We start from the raw sequence: 12,634 nt of genomic DNA, 5'->3' as shown, positions 1-12,634 counted from the left end.
GCCAGAGATAAAGATGACTTATCTGTCTCCATAGTCCCTCAGACGGGGCTAATCTCCAAGTGGAGATACCTTGACAGCTTGGATTTTGCACAGTTTTCAACTAAGAGTCTCAGTTGGGAGACAGTTGTCGGTACGCAGAGAGCAATTCCACTTAAATGCTCGGTCTAATGAACGGGGCGTGGGATTGAAAATCATGATATCCATGTTCGTTCCCCTCTGGTGCGACTGACCTGCTTTGACAGAGCTTGAGGGATCAAACTGTGAGGGTTTTTACACTGACTGCTCAGCTCGTCCTGGCGTGAAGAGCCCCATGGCATCGATGGGATAATTGTTCTCAGACAGGAGCGAGCGCTTTGCAGTCTCCCCCTTCCTCTCCCAAAGCAATGGGAATGCTTAGATGCAGAAACTTTTGCAGGACTCGGGCAGTAAAAGCCTCAGATCATCTCCTCCCAAGACACTCAGAAGAAAATGGGGTATTTCCAGGGCTGAATGCAACCCTATGGGGTGGACAAGACATGGTTACTGCCTACCTTTGCTCCCTTTTCTCAGGATTTGGTCTATATTGCATGGGAAAAGCTAACAGGAGTCAGCGTGTACCACAGCACTTGGGTGCACCAAGAATTTCTCCAGCCCGGTAGCCTCTCCCCGCGGCAGATCCCTTCCTGCTTCCCTGCACGGTCCTATCAGTCAACCACATGTCATTATTTTTAGTAACGTAACCCCCGGGGCACTGGGATGTGCGGTGTAGACACACAGTCTGAGGTAGCGGATGCTGGGAAGCGCTGGCAGATGAGGCAGGAGGGCAGTGGAAATCCCTCTCGCATCCTTGGCGAATCCCTTGAACATTGTAGGAGCGCGTGTGCGGTGTACCAGTACATGCGCAAAACAAAAAAAAAAATTAATTGATAAATCGTAATATTTTCCTGACATGAGATTGAGCCAAACGGCGGGAAACAGAGGCGACGTGTTCTGGCCCCTCCAGCCGACCAGGCGACCCTCGTGCTCTACAGAGTGGATCAAAGCCGTGGTTGGAAATGGAGATGCCAGCCTTGAGCTAGCCGTAAGGCAGGGAATAAGGAGTTGCAGTGGACTCCCAGAACGTCCCCTAAGGTCAGAGGTGGGTTGTGTGGCCCTTGCTACCCCCGTGCTGGTTGCGGGACTGTGGGCGCGAGGCTTTAGGACGCAGCTGGGTTGCTGCAAAGCCCCGCTGTTGGCGATGGAAAGGCAGGTCCCATTCATCCTTGGCGTCCCCCAGCCTGCGACCCGTCCTCGGAGCTCCTTTGCCCCCGGGAGCTGAGCTTTCACCGCTCCTCTTCCCCTTTGCGAAAACTAACCAAAACAAGCTGGCCCAAATGGCAACAAACCCTTTGGACAATCTCCGACTGCTGCGTGTCCCCCCGCACCGCAGGGCAATTCATCATTCGCCTCTGCATTGTAACGTGATAAGGAATCAACAGAGGTTTCCTTCCAGTTTTGGGATTCCCGCTAAGTGGTGTCTCCATGGGTGGTTTCCCTCAATCCCCCAATTATCTCACTTCCTCTTATTGTCACAAAAGAGACGACTATCTGCCCTGTAATAAGCTCCCCGGCCCCTTTTGGCCTGCGTGGCCCTTGCAAAAGTGCAGGAGACTGGCAAAGGGAGTCCTTGTCTGCACGGCTGATGGCCCCTCATTATCTCTACGATGGCTGGAGTGGCACAAGCAGTTAAGGGCTTTTATCAAAGCCGCCAAATGCTTTAATCAAAGAGAAGCAACGTCCTGTCCGATACCACCGGCTTCTTCCGTGAAGCTGTACATCTCAGGAGCTTGAGTCTCTGCTTTCCTCCCTCTGCCTTTTTCCCCCTCCCCAAGCATCTAGTAAATCGAAAACAGCCACCAGGGCTTAAAGAAAAGAAACACAAAGTTAATGGGAAACAGAGAGCCAACGTAAGCTGCCAAGCAGCTCTTTGCAAAGTGAAATTAATTAAAAAAAAAAAAAAAAAAGTCACTAGAGATGAGCAATTCTGTTCAGATAAATCAGAACGTGATCCAAGGTTTCGTCTCAAACTCAGGCTGAGCGTGGCACTTTCTTCTAGCACTGAGCGAGGATCTTTACTGAACTCGGGAAAATAACCTTACCTATAATATTCCTCTTTTTCTTCCTTTTCCAGCCTCTCATTTCTAAGCAAAGGATTAAGCTTTCCCTCTCAGCTCTCCCACTTTCCTACTTTTCTGCATAAAAGCAAGAGCGTGCTTACTCCTAATGCACCTCTGTCCATTTTCTGGACTGGAAGCACCATTGATTTTGTTGGTTGCTCAACTTCCCAAACATGGTCTCCTCCTCGGTCAGTTTAGGATTTGTCTCAAGCGGATTATTTCCTTTTCTCAAGGCTGCGGTTATGGATAGGTGCTTGCAGGGGCAGAGGGCAACTCGACTGGGTATGAGACCAGCGGGTGTCTGTATCTTCTGTAACAAATACCACCGCTGTTTTCCCAGATAGTCTCTCAGATATGGCTCCTTCCAACTTTGACATCTTGTGATGGTTCTACGCATCCTTTTTAATCAGGAGATCAAGTCTTGGTTTAGGCTCGGTTGAGAATAGGTCTGTATTCAAGCAACTCAAAGGCACCTTATTCAACTTCTCCTTCCTTGGTGAGCTGAGACAAAGCTTTAGCTCTGTGGTTGACAGTGTTGTTCTTAGCTGTCAAGTCAAGATGGATTCACTCTGGAGATCTGATATGGAGTTACATTAGGGGAGGGCAGCAGGGCTGCAAGGGGATGTTATCTCGGAAGGCTCCTCTGTTTCAGGGAGCTGATCTTCTTCTGGGTGAGGAAGGAAGGACACATCCCAGAGCCCCAAATCTGGCAGTTCCTGGTGTGTGGATGGGAGTGGGAGGTCGCAGCATTGGGAATGACCCCAGCGTGGTGCAAAGGGGTCGCTGCTCCAGGCACCTTCTGAACATGCCGAAGGCTAGGGAATGGGAATGGCAGTCTTCAAGGCGGGAATCATCCTGCATTGTACCCCAGCTCCACACTGAGATTGCTTATGGCATTTCACAAAAAGACTGGTCTTGAGAGGATGGATTAACTCCAATCCTGTATCCTACCAAGGAGCGGCCTCTGTTCTTGATGTGGATTTTTAGGCTGCAACAAAGACCACTTAGAGCTTTGCCTTTTTTCTTGTTGTTCTCCACCTCTCCCTCTCTCATTGTTGTGCTTGGAGAAGCCCAAAAGGACATACCAGCAGGCAGCTTGCTTTCTGTCTTTCATTTTAGCCCCACGTCCCATTTAGGGCATCGGGGCTTGTTTTCCCTTGTGTTATCCTCTCCCTCAGACTTCCTGTGAACTAAAAAGTCATCTCTCTAAACCTCTGCTCCCTCCCAGCCTTACACAATCTCAACCACTTGGCAGATTTCTGGGATGCTTGTGATGGTGAACAGGAGGCGACTGGAACAGCCTCTCCCTGGGGAGGTTATAAAATTTGTCATGTTGGCACTCGGAGGGAGAAGAGGGACGCGGCGGAATCCACTGGCTCCAGCCAGCGAGGACCGTATCCTTCAGCCACCTAGCCTGGACGTGGTCCTGCTCATGGGGAAGAATGTATCTTTCACCTCCTTCCTGCTCTGCTGAGGTCGGTGGAGACACAGCAATGCCTTTCCCCCTTCTCCACAAGAACAGGCACCATTAGGGTGGATAGACCTCTTCATCGATTGAACTGATTTCTCCCTTATCCCACCCAGCCTTTCTTTCACTCAAAGAATCTCTGGGACAAAAGTTGGGTATGGGATGTCTTCTTGGAGGACATGCTGCTCATCCTGCTGATGTTAGGAGACTCAATGAGTTGACCAAGGCTCAAGCTATGCTGCAGCGGAGGTGTTTGCGGCTTGGGTAGATGCAGTGGAGCCCAGAGCAAGGCGGCTGCTGGGCCACCGAGGGTGAAGAAGAGCCTGTCTGTATGGTGGGGAGATATTCAGGGGGCCGGTGTGCACCCAGCTTTTGCTGTGCAGCCGCGTTGCTTGTGGCACTGTAGTTTCAGCAGCTTCATATAAGCATCCCCCTCTCCCATCAGGAGGTGCTGGCAACCTGCTTCCTCTGGAAGAGGTTCCAGCTTTCGGTGTTGGATTGTCTCTTGCCCCACCACCCTTTCTGTCACATTCCCCTGTGATGCAACACAGCCTTATTGCAAACCGTGCCATTGCTGAAATAACTCGTGTCTCTTAGGTTTCATGTCCTGGGACGTATGTCTTATTTGCTCTTTAGGGATGCCCATTTTGGTTGAATCCATCGTTTTCTTTTCTTCTGCGACAACCTTTGCCGGCCTTGCACGCTGGTATTGGCTATTCAGGCTCGTGCTAGAAACCAGACTGGATGAAACAACAGTGTTGGTGATAATCACCCATTGTGTCTCCCTCACAAAGTCGGGATGAACCTACTGTAATGCCCTGGAAGTGTGGGTGAGGTTTAAAAACTAAAACAATTGGGTCCCATTCTTTGTTGTTTTGTGTCCCAGGGAGCTGATTGTCATGAATTGGAAAGGAACTTTCCTGATTTACACCAGGGGAAGAGGTGGGCCCAGTGCATCCCGAAGTCCAGAGATTTTACATGTTTGCATTTTATTCTGGATGGCCCCTAATCTTGGAATTGGGAAAATTCCATTTAAAAAACCATTTGTGTGGTATTTACAACCCAGCTGGAAGTAGTAAATACCGGAAATCTTGGAACTGCTTATGCTCTCGCTCAAGCTCCTTCATTAGATAGATCATCAAATTCCTTGTGAGGGAGCCAGTTTCCACCCCATTCTGCAGGCTCCGTTTTCCTTGGATCCACTTCGGAGCAGCTTCTCCCAGGCGTTGGCAGCTTCCCCTGCTTGGCAGGACCTTTTGCTTTTTGAGGTTTGAGCGGTATCTAGGGGCTGGTCACAAGAGCCGATCACCACCCTTGGCTTCCAAGAACAGCAACAAACATGGAGGATGGTCAGCATCTCCCAGGATGGTCAGCGTCTCCCAGAGGTGCCCAGCACCTCCTAGGGCTCAGTGGCAACAGGAAAAGCACAATGAAGTGCTATCAGAGAACCAACATCAAGAATCAAACCCAGAGCAGACCAGCTACCTCCTGTCTCCTGCTTGCACCGATGCCGAGGAGGTGAGAGGACCTCCAGGGGGAGGATTATGGCCTGGGGTTGCACTGTCCAGGCTCCAGAGGAGGTGGGGTGGACTTTAAGCTGCTGCCTCCAGCATTGCGTGAGAGCTCTGTTTGACTTGTTCCCCTTTTGCTGTTCTCTTAGTTGAAGATGGCCCCCTCCCACCCCCAGATCTGCCCCACACACCATGGGGATGCACTTCACTTGCTCTGTGCTTGTCTCCCGGTCTCCTCTGCGAGGAGTGGTGGAACATTGCTAGATCAGACTAGAGAGCCTGGACCAGTGTAAATTCACCAGCTGAGGATCTCTGGTCTGCATCATCCCATCCGATGGTGAAGATGGACTGCTCTCCTCCCTCTCCACCACTTTGGCATGACAATGATGGGAAAAGCATGAGGAAGAGGGGCCAGAGGACAGGTAGAAGACGTTAGGGTAGGCTCTAATCCTTTGTTGGCCACTGTGTCCTCTTTGGAGATGGGCATGGTGTCTCCTTACACATCTTAAAATCTGGAGTGACGGTGCCCTTTCCCCATACAGCATCGGTGAGCCTGGCTCTGGAGAGGCCAGCAGAGCCACCGCGAGAGCTTGCAGGAGAAGAGAGGGCACCTAGAGGGTTTCCACTGCAAGGCTGGTTGTTTTTGTTTTTCTGTCTTCACCTGTGAGGAATTCTGGACGCGGATCCCTAACTGTGGCTCTGCCGGGCTGGGCAGCGAAACGTCTGGGCTAAATGGAAAAATCAGCAGCCTCAGGTTGTAAGTCAGGCGCGTTTTTACACAACGGAAAAAACCCAGAGTCTGACCGTTTTGTGTTGTATATTTAAAAAAAAAATAATAAAATAAAATAAACAGTCAAACCCCAAGCCAATGATTTCTAATGCCAGCAGAGTAATGCGGTTTAATGCTGAAAACTTTATTAGCAGAACAATGCTTCATTTTACAAGACATTGTTTTTCCACCCTAGTGTTCTTATTACTCAGTGGTGGGTTAGGGATCCAAATCTTTTCGGCTGTCTGTAAAAGCTAGAGCTCAGGCTGGTCTTCCCCATGTAGCTCCTGTGATAGAGCCGCGGTCAGGCGGGGGCTTAGACCTGTGCTTCCAGCTTTGGTCTTCCAGGGGATTACGTCCTCTCCGTCGCTCCTGTGTGAGAGAAACCTGCACAGGATTAAGGAGACTGATACACTTTTGCATCTTTTCTTGCCGTTTTATCTCCATTAAAGAAGTGATTGCATGGCTTATCCCTTCCTACTTTCTGTCCCCGTTTGAGAGAAGGCAGAGGAGGAGAAGTGGATTTTCAGAGCTCTGCGTTGCTGGGCCTAAGGGCCCGGGTTTTGCTGTTGTCAGGAAGAAAGCATGAGACGGGACTGCGGCTCTCCAGCTGAATTTAGGGGCAGCAAAGCCTAGGGGACACCGAGGGGAAAGTCCCCATGGCGTGCACCTCCGTGCCCGATGTCCTCTGGGGTTCTTGGGCCAAGGAGACTAACGGCAGCGGTTGCTCCAGCTGGATTTGGTAGACACCTGAGTGGGAGTAATGGGTTATTTTACACCGGGGGGGGGGGTGGGGGGGTTGCACCTTCCAGGAGAAAGCCCAGGGCTGTTGATAACAAGGAGGGTAGGCGCCTGGGCATCTTTACAAGAGACCAAAGGTGCTCGTGCTGCCCATCTGCACCTCCTGAAGGTGAGACGTGGGCACTCGCGTTGGAGCAAAACCTCCATTTTGGCAAGCGCTTCTTTACGGGGGCAGATACTTTTGGTCCTCTCTTTTTTTTTTTTTTTTTTTTTTTTTTTCTGGTAGGGAAACGTTGTGGTTTTTTGGTTGTGTTTTTTTTCTTTCCCCCCCCCCCCCCTCCTTTTGGTTTTGGCAGTGGGGGGAAAAAAAAAAAAAATCGGAGCTCAAACTATGTTGGTTGCGAAAATTTGAAAAAGGGCCGTTTCTCGCAGTGTTCTTTCAATTTTTACCCCCGTGGAAAGGGGCTTTAAGAGAAGCGGGGTGTTTTTTTCTGCCCGCACCAGGAATCCTGTTCTTGAAGCAGCAGCAGCAGCAGCAAAGTTAATCTGAGTCAGAACAAGCTCCCCTTCCCTTGCCTTGCTGTCCTTAAAATCTCTCGGTGAAGTGCTCGTCCCTGGGAACTCTGCCATCCATTCCAGCAGAGCTGGATTTCATTTGATGACCCTGCGAATGAATAAATAAGTGCATATTCATTTATTCATTTTGCTTCACCCTCGAGATTTCACCTAAATTGTTTATCTCCTTCCCTCTCTTGGCCCGGGATGCTGCAGGAAACAAAGGGCTCTGAAATTTACTTTTCTTTTTTGTTACCCTTGGCTCCGGCACACAGCTCCGTGCGGATTTATGTGCCCGGCTCCCTTGGCACAGCTAAAAACCAGGGCTGTAAAACTCCAAATCTGATTGTCTCAACTGTGCCATCGCTGATTGTCTCCCCGGGGGCGGGGGGGGCGGGAGCTTTTTATTGTGATCTCCATTTTTGTCTCATTTATCGTGAAAGCGTATGGGCTTTTAGTTAACGGCATCAGCTCTGAGCCTCTCAGCGGGGGGTGGGGACCTCTCTTAGGTGCCCCGTGTCCGCCGGCAGATGTTACCCCTCTGGTCAAAGTGCTGGCAGCAGAAAGGAGATGAGGAATTTGGGGGTGTGAAAGGGGTATCGCCAAACAAGCTAAACCTCGGGGGTCCCTCCAGCATCTTACAGCCTTGATTTTCCTCCCAGAGCTCCCAGCTAATCCCTTCCCCAGCCCAGCAGCCAGGGCCAAGTGCGAGACGCGGTTTCGGGAGGATCGATTGAGATCGAATCCAAAGAAAGGATCTGGATTTACGCAGACGTAACTGAGGGAAGTGTCCGGATCCGCTCAAGGCAGACCGCCTCCTTGGGAAAACCAGGATTGTGGGGAGGGAGGTTCAGCCGAGGGCATAGTATTGTTGTTCGCTACCAGGAGTTTTCTCTCCCAACAGATGAGGAATGTTCCACCACCGAGCATCCCTACAAGAAGCCCTACATGGAAACTTCTCCGGCAGAAGAGGATCCTTTCTACAGGTCCAGTTACCCCCAGCAGCAGGGACTGAACACTTCATACAGGACTGAATCAGCCCAGCGCCAAGCGTGTATGTATGCCAGCTCCGCTCCCCCCACGGACCCCGTGCCCAGCCTAGAAGACATCAGCTGTAACACGTGGCCGAGCGTGCCGTCCTACAGCAGTTGCACAGTGTCTGCCATGCAGCCGATGGACAGGTTACCCTACCAGCATTTCTCTGCCCACTTCACCTCGGGGCCGCTCATGCCCCGGCTCAGCAGCGTGGCCAACCATACCTCCCCCCAAATTGGAGATACCCATAGCATGTTTCAGCACCAAACCTCCGTTTCTCACCAACCCATCGTCCGGCAGTGTGGACCTCAAACCGGCATCCAGTCCCCTCCCAGCAGCTTACAGCCCGCGGAGTTCCTCTATTCCCACGGCGTGCCTCGAACCCTTTCGCCCCACCAGTACCACTCGGTCCACGGCGTGGGGATGGTGCCAGAGTGGAGCGAGAACAGCTAACAAGGCGGTGAAGGAAAGCGCGAGAGCATTAGCCATGGGGAAACAAAGGAGAAAAAAAAAAAAAAAAAAAAAATTTAAAATAAAGGGGGAAAGGGAAAAGAAAATAATTAAAAATACCCTGTCGATAATAAAAGCGAGAGTATTTTGCAAGACTCCTTTAACTGAATGTTTCACCGCTAGCACTCGAGAGGGACGGATGCTGATTGACGAAACCACAGATGAAATAGCCATCGGCCTCGGTGTGACTTGCCCCTCGTCACCCCCCCCCAGCCCCCCCCTGCCTTTTTTCTTTCGTTTCGAAAGAAAAAAAAAAATCAACAGATTGGCACACTTCTTCCCCCCTTCCTCACCCCCCCCCCCCCCGCCACGGTCCCCACCCAGTTTGTGTCGCTGCCACCGCCAGCCCCGTGCCATCGTCCCCGTCCCCCCCCCAGCTCTTTGTGTTCTCCGAGGGACACGGACCTCCTGCTGCCTTTCTCAACACAGTCAGAGTGCTTGAACGAAAACAACTAGGATGTTACTTTTGGTTTTGGTTTTTTGGGTTATTTTTGTTTTTTTTTTTTTTTTTTTTTTGTGGTGTTGATGTTGACGATGTTATATAATAAATAATAATATATATATTTTTTTTCTTTCAATTTTCTCAAAAAAAAAAAAAAAAAAAGATAAAAGACACCGGCCCTTTTTTACCAAGGGTGGCTTTGGAGTGGTGTTTCTTTTTTTTTTTTTTTTTTAATTGGTATTATCATTGTTACTTTTCAACAGAAAGAGGTTTTACGAGCCCGCAAACGAGCAAAACAGGTACCTACCTCGCCCAGGCGTTGTACCAGGAGCGAAATCGCTCCCTGCAGGCTGCCGCGTTTCCTTACGAACGCCCGCAAACGCGGCTCTGCGGGAACCAGCCCCGTAAATTCATCTCCGCTTGCCTGTAATTCTCTTGCTCTTCTTTCCTTTCCCATCTCCCGGGCTTTCCCGGTCCATCAGCTGTCTCTGATGGATGGGTATCTTTCAAACTTGAAAACATCCACTGCTTCTCTCCTGACGAATTTTTACCAGCGTGCGGAAAGCGGGGGCTCCGAGCCGGCCGTGAAGAGGAGAGGGGGGAAAAGAGGGGGGAGGAAGAGGATGCAGACAACGAAAGGAAAAAGTTTGCTCATAAAAAAATGATGGTGACGCTTGTTTGCAATCCCGGACTTTCATTTTATCGCGCGATTTTTTTTCTTCCTCTCAGAAAAAAACCCACAACCAAACCCAAACAAGAAAAAGGGGTCTGGGTGTGTTAAGTGAGATATTAAATAAATGTATTTAAAAGGAGCAGAGAATGATCGCGAGGGGCTGGGAGTGGGGGAGGCGAGAAGAGAAGGAAAAGCAAATGTGCGTGAGTAAAACATGTCTACTCCGGAATTTTTCAGGTGTAAAATTTCCTGGTACTATTTATTTATCCATGGGAGTTCAGATAACTCATAGGATGTCACAAAGCCGGCAGAGCAGCTGATTCAAAGGGGTTAAAATTTTTATTGAAATGGAAGTTTGCTTTCTTTTCTTCTTCTTTTTTTTTTTTTTTCTCTCCGAGCTGTGCACACTCTATATAATTTACATATATTTTTAATTAAAAGTAATTCTAATTAACAAAAAGAGGTATACCTCCGCGTCGGCAACTGAGAATGTGGGTGTGAATGTGTGGGAATGCCGGTGTGTGCGTGGGAGGGATTGTAGACAGGTAGCCAAAGCTAAAAAGAAAAAGAATAATCCCTACCAGGCTACGCTTGCCTATTTTTGTGTGCCAATTTATGTCTAATAAACACCACGTGCTCTCAACGGCAAGGGACATGCCCACCTATTTTTAATTATTTTTTTTTAATGGTTTTGGGGCGGGTTTTTTTGGTTCTTTCTGCTCGATGCCCGTAAGTTTGATTTGTATTTATTTCTGGGACGGCATCCCGACGGGGAAGGGTGTTGGGCAGTGATGGGCTGAGCTTGAGACTTCTGTGTTTCTCCACTACAAAACTGGGACCTTCAGGTCCTTCCTGTCCAACCCGTCCCCAGGGGAGATGTTCTCCTGGGGTCGCTTTCCCACTGAGGCAGATTTAGAAGCGACCTTGGGAATCCAGGTGGGTGCTGGGGTGGCACCGGGAAGCCCTTGTGGAGGTGGGTGCTGCCCCCTGTTCCCATGTGGATGGGGTCGGTGAGGGATGTCTGGGCCGGGGGAGGTGTGGGGCCATGTCCCAGCCTCAGCAAAGGAGGGGAGGATGCTGGATGCTCTGTGGATTGGAAAAAAGATGGGAAAGTCAGCTCCAGAGAAATAAAGAGACTGAACTTGAGAAGCTCAGCAGAAAGGTCTCCTCCGTGTGGCTGGTGAACCACGGCCAACCCAGGGAGCAGCATGGCCAGGTCCTGGGAATGAACCGAGGAGGTGTCCCTGGCCTGTCCCACCAGCAGCAGTTCCTCTGGCTGCAGCAGTGGCACTGCCGATGTGTGTCTGGCAGCCGTGGTGGCCTCCTCTTCACCAGAACTCTAGGGACACTTTGCGAAGCGAGTAGGATTAGTAGACCCCCCTTCGGAGGTGATGCTCCCGCGCAACTGTCCCACGGAAGGTAGGACCTTGGGGACGGTGTCTGCTGGGGCTATCCCAGCGTTGGCTACAACGCAGCTTTCCTCCCTCGGCTGGCTCTGCTTTCAGCGTCTTCTGCTTGCAACAACCGTGTTTCATAAATGCTGGGTTGGACACAGTCAAAACGCGACGCTGTGCTACCTGGGGACCTCGCGCTGGGTAGCGGCCACATTTGCAGGCAGGAGGAGACGTAGGCATCGTGTAACCCTTCTGCGGGCATGGCTGGGACCTCAAGTTGTACGCAAAGCTGTTTGCCTTCGTGCAGCCACCCCCAGGGAATTACTCAAACGTTGCATTGCTCAGTAAATCACATGCTCTTCCTCCAGAATATGCAGTTGTCCAAGATGAATGCCTGAGTAAATTGCATTTCGAGTTAAGGAATAAAAAATTACACTGTATTTAGCTGTCAATTACATTGTGCTTTCCAGGCTTCGTTATCCCACTGCTAATCATGTAATCATCTTATCACTATATGGTAATTTACATGTAATTAAATGGCCAGTGGTTACTCTGTAAGTAAAGAGGTCGTACCAGAAATGTGTGCCATGCATCTCAAAGGGTATTAAGGAAACGAAACCCACATGGTAAATTATTTCTCAAGCTTCAGTAGGAAAGCCTCAAGCTTTCAACTTGACTAATTTCCTCCGAGTTCCTCGCATTATTTTCTTCAGGGAAATGCTGAGGCTCTTTGGTGGAGCCCACGATGCCGCGATGGGCTCTGATCGCTGGCTTTTGGCCGCTGAAAAGCCAGGTAGGTCCCCGAGAGCACAGCTTTGTTGGAGCCACATTGGCATGAGGAGCAAGGAGGCCATCAGTGGCAGGAGGACGGACCTGTCACACCAGTAAAGTCTGGGATGAAGGCAAAAGTGTGTGGGAGGATGCGATATAGCTTTCTCCTCCTCTTCTTGAAGAGTTTGTTGCCGGCTACTGCTTCAATATGGCATTTCTGGGCTTTAGCCTTGATGGAGCCCAGTTGTGCCATATGTGCACAGGCTGCTCTTCCATTTCAATGAGCGGGGCTGTGAGGAGCCACACAGGACGCGAAGGAAAAAGGTGACTTGTTCAAAGGGCCATGGTGTCTCCCAGCCTGGACGTGAACGTGCCTGCTCTATGTTGAGCCGTGAGAAACAGCTTGTACTTCTTCCCAACTGGTCCAAAACAATACTGGGAGCTGCCAAGGAGGAGGGCGTTCTCTCCCGTTGGTTGTGATTTTATGTTCCAAAGCGCCTGAAGTGATTTCCTTCATTTCTCCTCTTACGGACTTATTCCTTAGTAGAGTATGATAATGATGACAACAACAGTAAACAAACAAACAAAAAAAATGGGGAAAAAATTATATAGGAGTTACTGTCATTGAAA

General features: G+C 50.1%; 1 protein-coding gene across 4 annotated transcripts in view; it reads left to right on the top strand.

Moving 5' to 3' along the window:
* TBX5 (T-box transcription factor 5) overlaps positions 1-8,742 on the top strand; it is a 46,525-nt gene extending 37,783 nt beyond the window's left edge. For all 4 annotated transcript variants that reach the window (XM_063351458.1, XM_063351460.1, XM_063351457.1 and 1 more), the window contains exon 9: positions 8,084-8,742. In XM_063351458.1, coding sequence (XP_063207528.1) covers positions 8,084-8,667 — 584 coding nt within the window. In that variant the 3' untranslated portion in view covers positions 8,668-8,742. The remainder of the gene's footprint in view (positions 1-8,083) is intronic.
* The last annotated feature ends 3,892 nt before the right edge of the window (positions 8,743-12,634 follow it).

The sequence above is a fragment of the Chroicocephalus ridibundus genome, chromosome 13 (genome assembly GCF_963924245.1).
Source record: "Chroicocephalus ridibundus chromosome 13, bChrRid1.1, whole genome shotgun sequence".
Lineage (NCBI taxonomy): Eukaryota > Metazoa > Chordata > Aves > Charadriiformes > Laridae > Chroicocephalus > Chroicocephalus ridibundus.
Note: the sequence above shows the minus strand (reverse complement) of the source record. Positions and strands in the feature narration are given on the sequence as shown.